The 19,462-nt window shown below is 43.9% G+C and overlaps 1 protein-coding gene and 1 long non-coding RNA gene across 5 annotated transcripts; one reads left to right on the top strand and one right to left on the bottom strand.

Moving 5' to 3' along the window:
* The first annotated feature begins 424 nt into the window (after positions 1–424).
* Positions 425–18,678, top strand: MSANTD3 (Myb/SANT DNA binding domain containing 3). Of its 4 annotated transcripts, none has more exons than XM_083583448.1 (4): positions 425–1,161; positions 5,540–5,989; positions 9,396–17,619; positions 17,775–18,678. In XM_083583448.1, exons 2-3 carry the CDS (start codon positions 5,572–5,574, stop codon positions 9,803–9,805), a joined length of 828 nt encoding a protein of 275 aa, XP_083439574.1. In that variant the 5' UTR covers positions 425–1,161; positions 5,540–5,571; the 3' UTR covers positions 9,806–17,619; positions 17,775–18,678. The 4 variants fall into 4 exon arrangements, with proteins under 4 accessions (XP_083439574.1, XP_083439573.1, XP_083439572.1 ...); XM_083583447.1 differs by having other exon boundaries at positions 425–1,167; XM_083583446.1 differs by having other exon boundaries at positions 426–1,155.
* On the bottom strand, positions 3,921–8,646 carry LOC310748225. The gene is made up of 3 exons (XR_014541222.1): positions 8,417–8,646; positions 6,076–6,216; positions 3,921–4,275 (listed from the first exon to the last, which is right to left on the bottom strand). It is a non-coding gene; the product is annotated as an uncharacterized lncRNA (long non-coding RNA).
* Positions 18,679–19,462: the final 784 nt, after the last annotated feature.

The following is a 19,462-nucleotide window of genomic DNA, read 5'->3' as shown; positions in this document are numbered from 1 at the left end:
AACGCCCCGAGGTGATGGGAATTGAAGTCCCGTCCATATCCGGAGGGGGAAACGGTTCTTTCTTCCCCCCGTGCGCCGCCTCGAGTCCCTGTCAGGGGGAAAGGCGGAGTATACAGAACACAACACCAGCAACAGCCGTTCCGCACTCTTCTTCCGACTTCTCCCGCCGCCAAAGGCAGGCCCTCCGCAGGCGAGCCCCTCGCGAAGGCGACCCCCGGGCCACCGCCAGCCCCCGACCCGCCTCGCCTCCTTCAAGCTACTCACAGAGCCCGCCGCCGCCGACAACCTTCCTCTCGGGCTGTCACCACGCAAGTGACAGTGCGCGTGCGCAGTGCGCGCCCCACCCACTTTTCCCGGCCGGAGCCGCGGCGGAGCTACCGGGTCGGAAAACCCGGACTGGATTCCCAGAGAGAAGCGGGAGCGGCGCCATTCGGTCACTCTCTGCTACGAGTCTTGCAAAATAAGAAGGAAGGCAGGCTTCTGTCTTTAGTGCAGCGGGGCGGCGAGAAAAAGCAACGCTTGCTGTCAGTTTTCGCATGCATGCAAAACACGCATGCACACATTTGTTCTCGCCTTTGCTTCGTGCCCCGAGCGCGAAATTATGGGATTGCAACGTTTCCACCCGGGGCGCTGGCTTCGCTTGGTGGCCGCCGCTTTGAGACCCGCGTCGGAACTTGGGAAGAGCAGGAGGGAGTGGTTTAGTGGTCGGGGAAGAAGGGGAGGAAGGTGGAAGCGACACGGATCCCGCCTTCTCTAAACCCAGCCGCGGAGAGGGAGAGAGGAGGGTGGGAGAGAGAGAGATTGGCAATTAATGGTGGGGCTTTTGTTAAGAGCAGGGGCTGTTGCGCTGCCCCTTGGAATTTGAGGCCGATCCCGTATATATTCACACGTTACGGGGATTATCTCTCTCCCCTCCCGCGCCGCCGGGGCAACGGCAAGATGAGCGCTGCTCGTTATTGTCTGAACCGCCGCTTGCGCGCCTGCCTTTGCAAACCTGCAGCCGCCGATGCGCATTCAGTGGGTGGCGAGGCGTCCTTTGTCAGGCTGGGATCTGTGCTTTCCTGTTCTCCAAAATAGAGAGGAAAACCCGGCAGCGTCCAGGAAAAAGCAAGAAGGGGGAGGAAGCCTGAGGAGGCCGTGGTCCACCCAAGCCTGGTAATTGTGCGTGTGCGTGTGTTTAAAATGCATATGTAAAATGGTGTTTATTTCTAAGGAAAACGCTGCCCCGTCTCTCTGCAACCTCTTTGCCCCAGAAAAGCGGCCAGGATACCTTGCCAGATGTGTAACAGGTTGAGGAAATTTGTATTTGTCTGCAGAGGGGAAAGGCTCGCTGGGCCACAGATGGTCATTTTGCTCCCCACCCGGTCCTTGTGGCGCAACATCGTCGCGTGTAACTTGTGCAGCCCTGCCTGCGTCTACTCAGGAGTAAGTCTGCTCTCGGGCAAAGTGTGTGCAGGGTTGCAAGTCTGGGGCTGCAGTCCTCTACACCCTTGTCTGGGGGCGAAACCCCCGGGTCATGGGTAAACGTGGATAGCATTGCGCTTTTTAAGGATTTTTGCTTTAAGAAGTTGGGCTAGATGAGGCATTCTGACATCTAATATTGGTAGCAGCATTTGTAAATATTTAGAATTAAGATCGAGAATATTGCAGTCCACTGTGGCTGTTTCAGCTGCTTCCCTGTGTAAATCCTGATGAAGGAATACCGAAGGAGTGTATATGGGATATACATCTCCCCGCTGCCAGTTTTTGCCATTTCAAATGAAGTGATCTCAAAAACACCAAGGCAGACCCTCTGGAGCCTGGCTAACCCCCAAGTGCAGGGAAGATGAGGGACTTGTAGCGCTGCAGATATTGCTGGACTACAGCTCCCACAATCCCTTGCCATTGATCTTACTGGCAGAAGCTGATGGGAGCTGCAGTTCACCAACACCTGGCGGACCATAGGTTTTCCCATCTCTGTCCATCTTGGGGTTGTTATGGAAGAAGAGCTTGCACTTCTCCCTCGATAAATTCTGTGGCCTTCCATGGCATTTTCAAGAAGTCGTTTGTACGTTTACATTCCTATGTTTACCTCCAGACTTTCTTCTGTCACAGAAGCCCAAGCAATGTTTGCCTTGTTCCTATCCAGGCAATGACCAGAGCCAGGCCTGCTTAGCTTCAGTAAGGCTGATCTACACTTTTTTACTCTGAGGTAACCTTTTTGGAAGTAAACATACATACACATCAACCTATAAACTGAAATGTATTGTGAATTATCCTTATTAATGCAGGGAATTGCTTCTTTTGCTGAATATGCACATGGGAAAAGCATAATGCAATTTAGGATGATCCCCCACTCCCTTCATGTTTTTGAGTGTGGGTCAATATTTGAGGGGTTAACAGGATACATAATTAAGTGTTGAGAGAGAGAGAGGTACTTACAATGAAATTTCCTGTCTTTTATTAATCATAATCTTCAAGGCCGCTTCTGGGGAGGAAAGTCAGGACCGTGTGGATTCGAAAGGTAGGCATCCTTGCAGTTAACCATTCCTGCTTCACAAGAATATTTGGCCTAGAGTTATCTGAGATATAATGAATCCATTATAGTGGACTGGTTTTAAGGTATGTTTGTTGGAACTGCAATCGTGTGCTCCCAAGATCTTAGCAGAGAGTTTGGGCAGTGATACGGCTTGATCCATGGATCTACCATGGATCTGCAACACAGGAGCAACAATCTAGTCAAGAAGCTGGATACCTGTATTGTTCTTCTTTGATTTTATTAGTGCTGCAAAGCAAGAGAAGAAACCCTATTATTGCTACCTACTGGCTATAATGTTGTTACTCAGTTATACAGTCATACCTCGGGTTGAAGTAGCTTCGGGATAAGTATTTTCGGGTTGCGCGCTGCGGCAACCTGGAAGTAATGGAGCGCGTTACTTCCGGGTTTCGCTGCTCATGCATGCCCAGACGGTCAAAAGGACATGCACAGAAGTGGTGAATCGCAACCCGCACATGCGGGTTGCGTTCGCTTCTGGATGCAAACGGGCTCTGGAACAGATCCCGTTCACATTCAGAGATACCACTGTAATTGTTAAACCAAACCCCAAAGCGAATCCCAAAGTTACTCAGTTTGTGAGGGGAAGGTTCCCTTTCATCCCTGTATCTCAAACAATCCTATGCTACATAGTCAGCTGTTACTTCCACCCCACAAACTTCACAAAGGTTCTCCTTTCTGCCATCTCATTACCAATAATTCCCACATGGGCTGGACTCCAGCAAAAAGCAGAGACCCATTATCTGTCATTCTGAATTCAAAAAACCATATTCCATTTACCAAATCACATTTACATTCCATATCTCCATTCTTTATGGTCAATGACAACGTGTTAGCACCCCTACCCTGTCAGGTCTTGCATCCCTCAGCCCTCTAAAGCCACTCCAATATCCACTCTGCTGTCAATATGGATAACTAATTGGATAAACTAGGGTATGAAGATGATGCCCAACCTTTGCTGTTAGGTTCTGGCACGTAGAGGTATGCTGCCCTACACAGGGGTGTTCCAATTAGCTGTCATGGTAACAAGTAGGAAATGATAGCTCTTGCTCTTTTTTCAAGCCATCTAACTTAGTGGTTTTGAGGGGCTATCGCTGTTAGAAACTCAGATATATAAGCTTAGGTGCCAAAAGGCTCCTTAAACCAAGGTTACAGCCAGCTCCCCCAGATCCCCAATAAAATATTTGAGGGGGCTGCCTCCCCATTGCCATTTTAAGAGAACAAGGGAGGTGTTCATGTTGAGTTCCAGCACCTCTTTTTCTAGAAAAAAAGCACTGGGCATTGCCATTCAAATGGTGTCCATGCACTGTGTCTTGTGATCGATTTTGCAGCGCAGGGCTTACCTGGGCTCCCCCCCCCCCAATATTTTATTCCAGTTGGCACCCCTGATTACAGTTGCCCAAACAGAATGTCTAGTTGCCATTTGGGGGCTAGATGGCTCTAAAGTCTTATTTTTCAAATGATGAACTGACAGTGTTTGATTATCAGCTAAACATTTTACTTGTTCGGATGACAACCTTGAGCTAGGTTAAGCACTTTGAGAACTTAAAGAAGAAAAGTCACTTTATCCAGGGACAGTCCACAGATATATAGGCCTATTCTTACCTCTTTTTCTTCATGGTGACCCGGACCATTCATAACATAAGAATATTCTTCACAACTGTGAGCAGGGCAGTGGGGTGGGGTAATTTAAGACAAGCGGCAACAATTAACTATAACATTGTTCACGGCTCCTGCTCCAGCTGCACAGAAAAAAAGAATTTTGGTTCCTGAAATTCATTCTGATTGTGCAGACAAAATGTAACTGATAGAATTCTGTAAGATGCGGTGATCGTGTGTGAAAACAGTCAAGACCCAATGATCCCCACGCATGCACCTCCCCTGGCGCCCAGGCCTCTTCACTTGGTTGCAAGTGGCTAAAAGCCACATGCAAAATGCGCCTGGTGCCTGGCTAATTTTGTTTTTTTTTTTTATAAAATTTTTATTGGTTTTTTAACACATAATAATAGACAATACAAAACAATACAAAAACAAACAAACATATAAACACGTATAATTTCTTCACATTTTTTCTTAGACCTTCTTTCATCGACTTCCTCATACCTCCCTTTTCTGCATCCCTACTTTAAAGTTTTCCAGCAAGCCCCAATGTCAACTTATAACACTTTTTTTTTTCCTTTAAATCCTTTTTCTCATATCCAATTGTTTGTCCCCGCAATTCTGTTTTACCTGACCCAAAACATTTTAACACTCATTAATTTTGCAACAGTTCTTGAGATAAACTTTAAATTTCTTCCAATCTTCTTCCACCGTCTCTCTCCCTTGGTCACGGATTCTGCCAGTCATCTCCGCCAGTCCCATGTAGTCAATCACCTTGGTCTGCCATTCTTCCAGTGTGGGTAGTTCTTGTGTCTTCCAGTACTTTGCCAGAAGTACTCTTGCTGCTGTTGTAGCATACATAAAAAACGTCCTATCTTTCTTTGAGACCAATTGGCCCACCATGCCCAGGAGAAAGGCCTCTGGTTTCTTCACAAATGTGCATTTAAGCACCTTCTTCATTTCATTATAAATCATTTCCCAGAAGACCTTAATCCTTGGGCACGTCCACCAAAGGTGGTAAAAGGTACCTTCAATTTCCTTACATTTCCAGCATTTATTATTGGGCGTGTGGTAAATTTTTGCAAGCTTGACTGGAGTCATGTACCACCTATAGATCATTTTCATAATGTTTTCTCTTAAGGCATTACATGCCGTAAACTTTATACCGGTGGGTGCCTGGCTAATTTTGAACACTGCGTAGTAGGGAATTCTGAATTGTGTGAAGTAGCACTTTTGTTTGTCCTGAACTCTACTATTGGTGATTGTGTTGACTGACTGACTGATGATAGTGTAATATTCTAACACTTTTTTTTGTGACGAAAAAGAACATTTTCTGAGCAGAATGTTATTTGCTGTGAAATCAATCATGCTTGCAAAAGTAAGCTGTCTGTTGTTGTTTTTTTATAGGTTATTTTGGCACTCTGGAGAATCAAAAGAAAATGCAAAACAGCGAAGTGATAAAACCTGCCAAATACTTCTCTGAAGTGGAGAAGAGTGTGTTGCTGGCATTAGTTGAGAAATACAAATATGTACTTGAGTGTAAAAAAAGTGATGCAAGGACTATTGCACTGAAACAACGGACCTGGCAGGCCCTTGCTCATGAATATAATTCTCAACCAAGTGTATCACTACGAGATTTCAAGCAGTTGAAAAAATGCTGGGAGAACATCAAAGCACGGACAAAGAAAATAATGGCACATGAAAGGCGAGACAAGGTAAAAAGGAGCATTAGTCCACTTCTAGGTAATCACATCCTAGGAAAAGAGAAGATTGCCAGCATGGTACCTGAGCAGGTGTACTTCTTACAGAGTCCACCAGAAGAGGATTCTGAATATCAGGCAGAAGCCTCCAGCCAAGGTACAGTTCTTTTCTAGTGATCTACAGTAAACTATTCTCGTAGCTTTACGTTCCAAAAGTACATAGAAAATTTGCAGTTTGCTCACCTGGTGATACCTCTTGTGGTGCTATGATTTTTCCAGTATAAGTAAATGAACACAATCTATATGGATTTAACTGGTGAGTCATGACACTTGATAGGGTCATGCCCTTTCCCTCAGGTGTGTCATAGCAGTACCATTTTTCTCCTGAAGAGGAGAAAAAGGTGAATGATAGGGGGGAATAAGAGAATGAGACATTAATTTTCTTTTTTTAAAAAAACAACAACCCTATAACTTACCATTTGACCCCATGCCTGGTATATGTGTGCATGCATTTCTAATTATTTGGGATAATTAGTTTTAATAAGTTCACATTATCATGATTTTATTTTTTAAGCCATTTTGAGAGGTTTGACTATAAATTCAGATTAACCTTCATAAATATGTGCACATGTGAGTTTATATGTGAGCCTCAGGTTGCAATTAGGTTGGGTGTAAGAACATTGAAGACCACTGCATTTTGTTCCAGTACAGCCATAAAAATAATACCTACCATTCAAACTGTTTATATCTTAGTTAACACATCAAAAACATGCTTGTATCCATTTGTGGGAGGCCCACAGGTTAGAGCAGCAGAGAGTAACCCTTTGTGGTCAACAACCACATTTCCTCGGAGGAACGTGGTCAGAAGCCACAAACCAGTGGCAGGGCCAAAGCCTGGGCAGGGCCTTTTCTGTCCCATTCATACACCATCCCTTAATTCTCTCATTCACTCCCATTTATGCAAGTCCACAAGGAGCCACTGTGGCTGGCACATGGGCAAAGCTGCCAACCAGCAAAGCAGTGCAAAGTATCGATATCAGTCAACCCACCAGTGGAACAGTCACTGGGCTTGGCCATGAACACAATAGAAGCTGCAAAGTGTAGGTGCCCCTAGCAACCCTGCCTTGCATCAGCCAATTTTCACACAGCTCCCAGCAAGCACCGCTGCTCTGCCCACCATATGCATGACCCTCCACAAGAAAAGCACACACCCTAGGCGGACACCGTTAAGTAACACACGTGGGCACAGTGGTGCCTCAGTCACACACGGATTGGGACCCCTCACGACCCCTCATACTCACGCATCACTGATGCCAAAGTACCACACTCCAACAGAAACATCAAAGCATTTGTTGAAGGCATGAGTGTGCAGCCCAAACAGGCACAGGAGTGCAAAGCACCAGCAAAGAGGATCCACACCTGTCACACACTCTTCCAGGGAGTCCACAGAGCATTCACATAGCCAGGACAAAAAGCAAATTACACTTGGAGATTTCTAATACCGGCATTGGTTCAATGTTCTGGAGTTTCAGAGGGAAGGAAGGAAGGTGGAAAGCAAAAATAACCTCAGCTCCGTTTCTCCCCTGTCAAAATCCTTGCTCTTCTTAGTCAAAACACACCACACTTCATGTTTTCTACCTGTTTCTTACCCTCAGAATCTGTTTCGCTTTGCTTCTCCTCCAGCAACGTTGCAATAAGTATGATGAGCAAAAGATTCTGTCCTCTACACCCCAACCCTTGCTCCCTCAGTGCAGTTCAGCACTTCTTGAAAGGATTTTTTACCCACAACTTCTCCGTCCCCTCATGCTTCTGACCCCCTCCCTTTTTTGCAAGTTGAGAAACTTTTTGCAAAGCTTTGCATACAAAAACAGCACCTGTCTCAAGGACAGTAAACTTTCTTTTCTGTAAGGCAAGCTACTTAAGATGGACTGGAGCAGGTGAGCTCAGTGAAAAGAGTCAAATCTGTGCTGTGGCCAATGCTGTCATCTTCCTTTTTTCAAAAAACCTACCTGTGTTATGTCCCAATCTGTTCCTACATCCCTGAAGTCTGCACCAAAGGAGGTGAAGAGCCGCAGGTTACCCAGCTGTAGGTTATAGCTTCTCGAAATAAATCATTGAGTTGAAAGAGACCTTTTAGCAGGAGGATATGAATTGTAGTTCTGTTGTTCTCTTCCCTGCCTGCTTCTTTCAGTACAAACACTTCAAAAGACATCTCAGGTGAACTCCAAGAGGCCACTCTGAGCATTCCTCCCTATTTTCTCAAGCCTGCTGAATTCAAGCCCCCCACTCTGAACTTTGAAGCAGGGGATAATCTTGTGCTTTGAGGTGCTTGAGGGCCTTCAAAGGGCATGTGGCCCAGACAGCCTCCAGTCCTCTGAGGAAAGTAAAAGATCATATCAAACCTCCTGTGTCTTGGAGGTACTCTACAAAGTTCAACATGGTATCAGTCATCCTAACTGTGAAGGTCCCTATAGAGCTACTCTCAGAGAAAAGCCTTGACGGTGGAGGCAAAGGGTAGAGCTTTAAAGAGAGCCGAATTTCCTTTTCCTCGTCTTTCCTCTGGCCAAACATTTTTTACCCATACCTGTGCACCAGAGAGGAAGTAAGGGATGCCAACACACCCAGGGCAGCCATTCCTCTTTCAGACTGCCTTCAACTCTGAAAGCCCCATCCTCTTCCACCCTATAATGGTAGTGCTTGTAGTTTGATGCTGTCACAATGTCCAGTGTCCTGAATCTGCTTCAGGGAAAGATGATGCAAGCTTGGCTGTGCAGTAATTTACTGTCGTTTTTAAAAATCACATTGATACGCCATCTTTCCTCCAAGGCTGTCAAGATGGAGCCCATGAGGTTATCCTAGCTTATCCTCACTGCAACAGCTCTATAAAGTGGTTAAGCTGAAGATAGCGACCACCCAGTAAAGGGACCCCTGACCATTAGGTCCAGTCATGACCGACTCTGGGATTGTGCGCTCATCTCGCTCTATAGGCCGAGGGAGCCGGCGTTTGTCCGCGGACAGCTTCCAGGTCATGTGGCCAGCAAGACTAAGCCGCTTCTGGCAAACCAGAGCAGCACACGGAAACGCCGTTTACCTTCCCGCCGGAGCGGTCCCTATTTATCTACTTGCACTTTGACATTGATAGCTGAGTCAATGACATTGATAGCTGAGAGCCAGTGTGGTGTAGTGGTTAAGAGTGGTGGACTCATAATCTGGTGAACCGGGTTCGATTCCCCGCTCCTCCGCATGCAGCTGCTGGGTGACCTTGGGCCAGTCACACTTCTCTGAAGTCTCTCAGCCTCACTCACCTCACAGAGTGTTTGTTGTGGGGGAGGAAGGGAAAGGAGAATGTTAGCCGCTTTGAGACTCCTGAAGGGGAGTGAAAGGCAGGATATCAAATTCAAACTCTTCTTCTTCTTCTTCTTCTTCTTCTTCTTCTTCTTCAATTTGGGCGTCAAGTCTCCCAATGTATGTTTAACACTATATCCACCACACCAAACTGGCTCTTGGGTTGGAAAAAATTGAAAATTATTATAATGGTCATATTTTTTATTTTATTTCCCCAGAACCTTTCACCGTTATAAACAGAGAACTGTGCGATGAAGACAAAGATCTTGTACATTTCCAGGTATGCGAAGGAACCTCGCAATCGGAGCCTTCCTGTTCAGCAGTCAGAATAACAGGCAGTAAAAATTTCAGAAGTAAAGCTGCCCAGGAAAGCGATCTGAAAAAGATGCATGAAGAAGAGCACCATCAGCAAATGTCCATCTTGCAACTGCAGCTGATCCAGATGAACGAGGTTCACGTGGCCAAGATTCAGCAGATCGAGCGGGAGTGTGAGATGGCGGAAGAGGAGCACAGAATCAAGATGGAGGTGCTCAACAAAAAAAAAATGTACTGGGAGCGGAAACTTCAAACTGTTACAAAAGAGTGGCCCGTCTCATCTTTCAACAGACCGTTCCCTAATTCGCCCTAGAGAAGGCAGCAGCCAGCCATAAAATGGACTGGCGTCACTGGTTTATTAGAAGAGAATGAGGAGGGGTTCAGTTATGCTAGTTTTGTATTTTTAGTTTGAGAGAATGCCTCCCCACTTGGCTGTGAACAAACATTAAGGAAGAGCTAAGAAAAATGTGGTATCTATTTGTTGTTTTTTAAGCCCAATAACTCAGTTATTTTCATTTTTGGAGCATCCCCTTATACACACAGGAAGTCAGTAGGCGTATTCTGTGGTGCACACTTTTTGTCTAGAAAGTTCTTAACAGCAGATACGTAGCTGCGCATTTTAGTATTTTATTTCAAGTCTGAAATTTAAATTTGTTTCCAAGAAGCAAGAATTCTGACTTATCCTCCATAATTGTTTCTTGAGGTGGGGCTGCTAGCAGATGCACACTGACTCAGCTGCATCTCTGAGCCAGAGGACATAATACATTTTCCGTTTATTAATAGAATGTGGGGAAAGGGCAGCATCATAGCAGCAACTGCTTCAGAAGAGGGCATGGAAAGCTTTCAAACAATTGATTAGCTCTCTGGCCACAAGGGAAGTTCACCACCACCACATTTCTCTCCTGCCCCTAACCATTAATGACGCTGCACTCAGATTGCACTATAGGGCATGGCTCACCTGCCAGCTATATAATTTAGGGCAAAATTACTACTGTCTGGCCACTTTTCTGCGGTTGAAGAAGGCATCAAGAAAATTACCATTGTGTGTGATTTGCAGCTGTGCACGTGTACTCCACAGTAAGTGTATACAGGATTGCAGCATCACCTGGATACTTGGCACCTCTCCATTTGGTTCATTTCAGCTTGCTTGGCTTCTCGTCATGTCAGTAAGGAGCCACCCGTCCATCTAGTACGATGCGGGTCCAGTTTGTTTGCATGACAGGATCACCCTCTCGGTACTGCACCTATCTCTTGGTCCCAGTCCACATGAGCCAGGGATCTGAAGTGAGCACCAACCAAATGTAAGGAGGTTAAAATGTAGATTTACTGTGTAACTCGGGGCTATTTAAACACATTGCATTTTTACATGCAAGTCCCTGTAAAAATGTAATGAGTACACATGGCAAATGCTGATAATTCTGCCACCACACAGGGAGTGGCTGTGGCTCCTTGACTGGGTAACTGGCAAACGCTTTGAGCATCACAATGTGTGACTGAGCTCTTGAAGAGTTTTCATCTTTGATGGGAGGCAAGGGAATGAGAGAACCCACCACCCTCTAAGTAAGTGACAAAAGAGAAGCAGGCGCATTTCTGTTTTAATGAAACAGCAACCATGAATTTCCACAATTTCATATGTAGATTTGGCAGTTACGACTAATAAGTGCAAATGGTGATATTAGCTTTTTCTTCTTCTCAAAATGGGGCAACCTTGCTGTGTTCACTGGGCTTCAGGTGGTTTTCCTTGTGTTGGATTTACAGGTAAATCTTTTCAGACCTTGTGCTGCTGCTAAGACAGAGACCTGGAGCTACTTAAGAGTGCTGTCAAATCTGTTGCAAAACTAGCATGAGTGGATTAGAGCTGCCCCTCTTTTATATTTACAGTCGCAGAGGGTTACTAGTAAAGTAGGGGGAGGCATAGTCAATTTTTCAGGCAGGTATAAGGAACATTTGGGTGTCCAGACAATGCAGCTACAACTTGCATCATCCCTAGTCATTGGCCATGCTTGCTCGGCCTGATGGGAGTTGTAGCAGCAACTGGAGGACCAAAGGTTCCTCCACTAAGGGTACAAGCTTGTTGCTTAATGTTGGTGAAGCGCCATACATTTGTCATTGCTTTCAGCGCTCCCATCTTGGTATGTCAAGGAAAAGGGTAAGGAGTTTTTCCTCTTGTCTTCTGGGGCATGGGGGTGGCTAGAGTTGAGATTTTTAAATAGTATATAATTGTGAGTTCGGAGTACAGTGGTGGGAATTACTCTGAATTAACTAAAGGGAATGATCATCGTTTATGGTGCTCCACATGCGCACTGCACAGAATTAGCCATAAAGGCTTCCTCTTTTTCCTGTTGATAGGATGGTGTGCTGAAATACCAACTTGGGGAATGAGATGGAGATCTAGGTGCCGATCATTTACATGATGACATGAAATCCTTGCTCTACCTCACTCCTCTCAAATAGAATCAAGCTCAAAGAAACTGAGTCGCTTCAGGTCTTTTCTGGTGTGTTCCTTTGACTATAAGACCGGGTACAAATATGTTCATTCTGGAAAAACAAAATTTGTGTATTTTGGTAATGCATCTTTTAGTGCAACTTCTTATTGAGGAGCTCTGTTCGAACTGTTGAACAGATCTTATTAAACTTCTTACAAAGTGCACACTGGTTCACAGTTAACAGATTCCCAGGCAAACAAGAAACTATCAGAAGTATGGGGAAAGGGAATGGGAAGATAACTGGAAAGAGGGCTGTGCTTATATTGTTGAGATTTTTGTGGTTCTTAAATGAGTTTATAACTTAGTATTTTAAATAATTTTCCAAAGGGAAAATAATTATGTTAGATAATGCATGTGTAGAGCTTAAATACTGAATTCAAACCACTGCAAAAATAAATGCAGATTTCAGCATAATCCAACAGAAAACGAGGGAGCAATTGCAGCCCCAAGCCTCAGGAAATAAATCACTAGCCCTTTTGAAAATATTTTGAGGGGAAATGTTAGGCTACTTCTCATTTGCCTACTCATTTTAGTGTCTTTGGTACATATTAGGGTTGTCTGGTCTAAATTAGAATGGGGCTCCTGTTCCTGTGTGCAACTGGGAATTTCAGAAGGTGCATGTGCTCTCACCTCTGCATGACAAGTTACCCTTGCCAAAATTATCACAAACTACTACCTGTAAAAGAGGGGTCACCCATGTGGACATCTCTATAGCTGAGGTAGAGCAGTTTGGACCTCATTTACAACGAGACATTAGGTTTTGCTTAGCACCCAGATAACATTCTCCATCCTCCATTCCTAAAACAAGCGTGTGTGGCAGGCAGTTTAATTCTAACATGAAGCAGTGCAGAGAGCATAAAACTCAGCAGTGAATTTAGCTGTCAGAAGTAAAGAGAAACTAGCATGCATTCATATATTTTATTACAGAAAATAGTAGTTTAGGTTTAGCCCCTGCCCAGCTCCCCCTTCTACTTGGATGCCAATACTATTTCCCTTTTCAATGAGCCTCAGTTTCTCAGCAGTTCAGAATGGAGTTTTTTTCAACTGCCGCTCCTGTGTCTATTTTCGGTGGAGAGGGACACAAGTTGCACTGCAATTTTGCTGCCAGTCTTGAGATATTTGCATTTCTTTCACATTCTACATTCTGAACTTTTAAAATACTACTTTATCATTTCTTTTTTATTCCTCTTCTGTCTTCTGTTCAGTGTTACCATGTAAAATAGATTTATATACTGGACACTCTCTCCCTTGAATTTTCCCCTCCCCTGTCATTTATATTCTTATTATTTAGATAATAATATGTAGAACTCAACATTTCATCCTCTTTGCTTTTGTCTAAATAGAGTAGTTTCCTGGTATATTGGATATAGAACTGTATGAATTCCTCACCACATTCAAATTCTGCAAGAAGAAAATCTAGATACTGTGAGATGTATGAATTGTGCCTTGTATTTCTTTAGCGTGTACAATTCATTTTGTTTCGGCTGTAATCTGGGGTAAAAGGAATGAGCTACAGCAAAGCCCAAAGGTTCTGCCACCAGATTCCTGGTGCTTCATATTAAATTGCCCCCCTACTTTAGAAATTTCACCATGCATTCTCCACACACCAAAGTTATATTTTTCATGATAAGGGTTTGGACCTCTTTTCAAAGGCATGCTGAGAATTCTGAACTGTTCAATACAAAATTTTGCTACTTTTCTGCACATGTGCTGAGTTGCGGCCCTGATTAGTTGATCTGGTATGAACAAAGAGAAATACAAGCCTTTGCTATTGTCTAAAATACTAGTTCATCTAAAACAGGCTTCCTCAACCTCTGCCCTCCAGATGTTTTGAGACTACAGCTCCCATCATCCCTCACCACTGGTCCTTCTAGCTAGGGATCATGGGAGTTGTAGGCCAAAAAACATCTGGAGGGCCGAGGTTGAGGAAGCTTGATCTAAAATTTAATGGACCAGTTTCTGCTCAGCAAATCAGAATCTCCTCTTCTCATTGCCTGCCCTTTGTGAGATGTCGCTATCAGTTTTAGGGTACACATTCTTGACTTTTGTTTTTCGATATTTTTTCATGTGGGGTTCAGCTTCTTTATTCCATTTTAATGTTTGATTATTGTGAAACAACTTCTTATATGATGGTCCATAATCTGTTTTTTTGTTTAATAGGACTGTTTAATTGGATGGTATTTTTTAAAATCTTCGTATTTGTTTCTTTAAATACAGTATACAGAACTGAGAAATGTCAAGGGACAACTATATATGAATGAGATGGTGAAGGGTGGGGGAAATAACCAAAGCCTCATCAATATTCAGACAAGTGTTCTGAAAATAAACATTAGAGACCTGAACAATACGGTGAAGAGAAATAGAAATGTTTACAAGTCGAAATCTCAGGGGTGCCCATGCGTCACCCACAGACACCAGTATGCCCACCAGTACCTCCTGTGGAACCCGTTCAAGGTCCTCGTAAAATGTCCCTTAAAAACCCACAAGAGACTCTTTGCTCTTCATGTTCAGTCCCTGGTCACAGGAGAGGGGCAAAGAGCTTCTCTCTCTGCATAAATGTGGTGGTGGGCAATGTCGTTGGTTTTCCCCCCAGTTGGGAGGCCATTTTGAGGGGCTCTTCTTTTTCCCCTGCTCTTGGCTATGGTGGTCATTTTGCGCCACATGCAGCACAGCCTTTATATGATTGGTGCGCAGAGCACGTTCTCCATTTTCCAAGTATGCCCATTGGGTCTCATCTACCATGCCGGATAAAGTAAGGCCAAGAATCAGAGAGCTACCTAATCACCCCTAAGGGATAGGGCAAGCCTTCTAGGGTTTTTCCTTTAAAGCTCCAGGGCCCTGTGCTGCTTTTGAAATCCCCCTCTGTTTTAAAAGTAGTTTGCCATGAGACGCAAAAAGGCCCTGTTAAAGAAACACAAGACAAAATCCCTCTTATGGTGCAATGCTATGCCCCTTCATTTGGGATTTAGTTCATGTAACAGGACTACGATTTGGGCAGGCATGTAGGAGTAAGGGGACTGTTCTGAGCAGATGTATAGGATTGCATCATAAGGAACTTAGGCCTGAGTAATATCAGACTGTACCATGCATTTAATCAGCCAACTTTAAATATATGGAATGGCTTGCAGTTTGTAATTCTGAGCTATGATAAATCTGATGGAGGTTAACAAATTTAAGAATTGGTTCTCTCTGTGATTTGGTGGGAACATTTAAATATCCTTTAAAAATTACAGTTAGATCATTGTTAAATGTGCATTCTTGTGAACGATTTTTAATTTATTTAGCCATTCAGAATCACAACTCATAACTTTTTGCTTTAAGTCCATGTATATTTCAGGCTTCTTAACATCATGGCAGCTTTCAGCTACGGTCTCTGCAACTCGTGACCCATGAGGCTGACTGCAGCAATTAGCCAGATGCCGTGACTTGCCATGTGTTTCAGGTGCCCCCATTTCTGTGGTTCCATGTAAGCAGCAAAAACGGGAGGCTTATTAGTGAGCTGTGTTTTGTTTGATGGGTCACAAGTTTATTTAGGCCTGCTGGAATGCTTATATACCATTTTCATGACTGATCCTTAATATTTAACACTTGTCAAATTTTCAAATAGCTATTTGTTGAGTATTGCTCCTCCCACCCCAACCTCCTGCTTGCCTGTGTGGGTTTCTGTAATGTGCTGTGTTTGAGCAATGTGCCCTAGTTATACAGGACATGCCTGCTTTAAATATATAATGGTAATGCCAGACAAAACCTCTAAGCATTGGCCATAAATGACAGGCTCTATCACCCACCCCACCTCTTAATTATGGGTGGGCCAAGTATTTGCCAACCCAGGGATGGATTGTCAGGGTCAGTGATGAGGGCAATTTGGCATAAGAGTCTAAAGAGATCAGGGAGAAGAAATAACAACAGTTTGGGGGGCAGGGAGGATGGAATTCTGCATTTTAGGAACGGAGTGGTGGAAAGGGTGTACGGAAGAGCGTTTAAGTGGTAGATTCTTTCCCAGGATTGGTGCCGAGTCTACCATGTTTTCATACCCATCTGCAAACATAGCTGTCAAGCGTCCCTTATTTGGTGGGACAGTCCCTTATTCCAGCGCCATGTCCCGCTGCTGTCCCTTATTGATGATGTCTCTTAAATAAGCTACTGAAGGTAATGGGGCCCTTTCTATGTCCAGCTTGCTTTGTCAACACAAATTGTTGCTGGTTTTTTGGTGTTGAATATATGCTATATGGTAATTTATGGACCTAATAGGTATCTAAAGCCATTTGCACGCAACAAAATATGTATTTTATAAAAGTAATTGTTGATCCCTTATTTTGGCTGCTGATCCCTTATTTTCGAGCCTGCTGGTCCCTTATTTTCAAATCTGTAAGTTGACAGCTATGTCTGCAAACCCCACGGGATGAATGAGCAAGCTAGGCACAGAACAACTATCAGGGAATGGTCCTAAAGTTTACTACCTGAGTAGTTCTCAACATTGTTTCATCTAGTTGGCTCAGGGCTCCCAACGCTTGCACCTTTTCTCAAGTAGCAAGGCCAACATGTGGAATCCCCACTTGCCAAGATTTGGGGTGGGTGTTGGGTGTGTATGGATGCCCTTTCTTGTGCCCAAGAAAATGAAGCCTAAATGTAGAAACAGAGTATGTTGTCGTTAAAAGGGTGCTGTTGCCATAAGCTGTCGGTGTCCTCGGTGATTAAATCCATCACATCATTTCCAAAACTCCATTAACGCCACAACTGTACCCTAAGCAAGGTGAAATGTGCAAGTGAAACTTTTTTTTCTGGTACTCCAGGCCTGTTGGATTCTGTCCACTATCACTGTTGTGTACTCTTGCAATGCAGATTAGTTTATACAGCTTTATCACCGCCAACAATGCCTAGGACTTCTTTTTATTGGTGTGTACTACTTCAGTGTGCTTTTGGAAGCAATTCTGCAAATCTAAGGTACGTATTGAAAATATGTAAAAATTTCACAACTGGGAGTGCTGTGGCATCTATTAAATGTGACCTGCAAATACGGTAAATAAATTGGTACAGTACTTGAAAAATATAGTGTATAAATCTAAAAGCAAAGCAAGTTACTTCTAGTAGGGCATCCACAGATAAGTAGGCAGAATTTATTTTTAAGTAGGTGGGGAAAGGGAAGATTGAGGCTTATGGTACTCTAATGCTGCTGTGGAACCCTTGTAAGGGTCCTTAAAGGCTTCTGGGCTGCAGGTAGGAGAGAGAGTCACAACATTTTGTTGCAGGCTCGTTTTACTTTCACACACTCCAGTGTACTCTTGATGGTAACAATTGGTGTTCATATTCTGAAATGCAGCCTTGCAGCTGTGAGACATATAGTTCAGGGTCTTGTTGCTGATATCAGGTGGAATACTCCTAAATAAACTGCTTTAAAGTTGACGGTATAATTACAGTTTTTAAAGTATATAGAATATTGTTCGCTCCTATACTCAAAAGAGTTCTGTGGTGCAGGTTTGTTTTTCCACAAACAACCAAGCTTTAGTTTTCTTTCCTGGCCATTGTAAAATACGTGTTTAGAACTCTGCTTCTCAAGCGGAGAGGCAAGTCCTGCAGAATTTTTTTCTAGCTGAGATGCAGTTTGACCCAGCAAGACAGACACAGTGGTTAGCTGCATGCAGTGGCGTAGCGTGGGGGGTGCAGGGGGGGCCGGCCGCACCGGGCGCAACATCTGGGGGTTAGGGTTAGGGGGCGCAAATCCACGGGTTAGGGGGTGCAAATTACTTGCCTTGCCCCAGGGGCTGACAACCCACGCTACGCCACTGGCTGCATGAGCCGATCTCCTCTGCCCACGTAAACCTCTAGCCAGGCTGATACATATGAGAATTTTGCCACACGTTTATACCTGAAGTGTAGTAAAACTAACACTGGGTAGATTGATACGGGGGACCAAATAGTTTGTTGTGTGTTGGCCCACTATCTAGGCAAATAGAACAATCCCCTCCTTTGCCTACTGGGTATTCCTTATTGGAGAGATAAAACATACTTTAGGAACAAGTGGCCCTTCTTAACTTGACCTTCCTATTTCAGACGGGGACCAAAGTTAATCTTGCCAGTCATGATCTCTTACTTCATGTAGTCCTACAGTGTATCTGGGTGGTTCTGACTTGGGTTGGATCACCTGCTCTGCAGATTCATGTAGTCCTCCTGGGGATCAGCCCCTTCAGTGGGGAACTTACTACTTCAGCATCTCCCACACACATCTCTATGTGCAGAAATCTATGAGCTCTTCTAATTTAGTACCAAAGCCGTTTCTGCTTCTAGCAGATTAATTTACTAAACTGCATTGTGGAAAATACTGAAAACTGCCCCCACCTCCAAATAATGGATTTTTGCTCCATTTGGTTTACAGAACTGTGACCTTGTACTTCATATAGATGTATTTAAGGAATTAGGAGATCTTTATTATATAACTTAGTTTCATGATGGAATTTTTTGGTGCAGGATCTGTTTAATAATATTTATTTTCATCAGGAAGAGACTAAAGTCAAGCAAAGAATTCATAATAAGATGACTACTAGGTGTACATTTTAGTGCCTTGTTTATTGTATAATGTGTAATCAAAATGAAGGATTTCGGATAAAAATGTATTGCTAGTAGGAAAAATTGTATATGCACATAATTGGTTCCAATAAATCATGAGTTGTTAATAAATCTTGAAAGTTTCCTCACTGAAAAATCCCATTGTGCTGTGGTCATTTTTATTTTACTTTTAACCTAAGTACCAATCCATAAAGTATACTGTGCATCAATAAAGCAGTACAGGATTGCAATGTTATGACGGGGATGGCACCAGTAAAATTCAAAATTCAAACAAAAACAAAAAGCACCGTACACTGAGTTGGAGTTGGTATTGTTTACAATGTCTGGCAATAACTCCAGGGTTTCAGACAGGACTCCTTTCCAGCTGTACATTTTGATGCAGAGTGGGAGCTCTGGCTCTCCAGATGTTCCAGGGCTGCAAATCCCATCCTTGACATTGGCCTTGCTGGCTCAGAATGATGGAAATTGGAGTCCAACAACATCTGGGCAGCCCCAGGTCCCCCACTCCCGCTCTAGGTGCTAAGGATTGCATTTGCAGCCTTCTGCATGCAAAGCGTGTACTGTACCCCTGAGCTACAGCCCTTTCTCCTCTTTATACTTTCTTGGCCGTATTTTTAGGCATTGGCTTTGTTCTTTTTCCTCTGGGTTCTCTGACCTGGGCACAGCTAGCATATTTCAAGTGTTGTGCATGTACTTGTCTGCTTTTCTCCTTGCCCTGTGCGTGACTCCCATCCCTGCCATAACCTGACCTGACTTTATTTTTGAAGATGACTCTTATCTTCCCCTTTCAATTTGCCATGTCAATGGATTCATAATTCCAGCTTTCACCCTTGTCTTTATCTGATTCATCTCTCGCACCCAGTTCCAAGGCACAACCTATCCCTGGGGTAATGGCACTTACACCCACATAATTTATGACT

Source organism: Podarcis filfolensis, assembly GCF_964270895.1.
Source record: "Podarcis filfolensis genome assembly, chromosome: 13".
Taxonomy (NCBI): domain Eukaryota; kingdom Metazoa; phylum Chordata; class Lepidosauria; order Squamata; family Lacertidae; genus Podarcis; species Podarcis filfolensis.
This window is presented reverse-complemented; position numbering and strand designations above follow the sequence as displayed.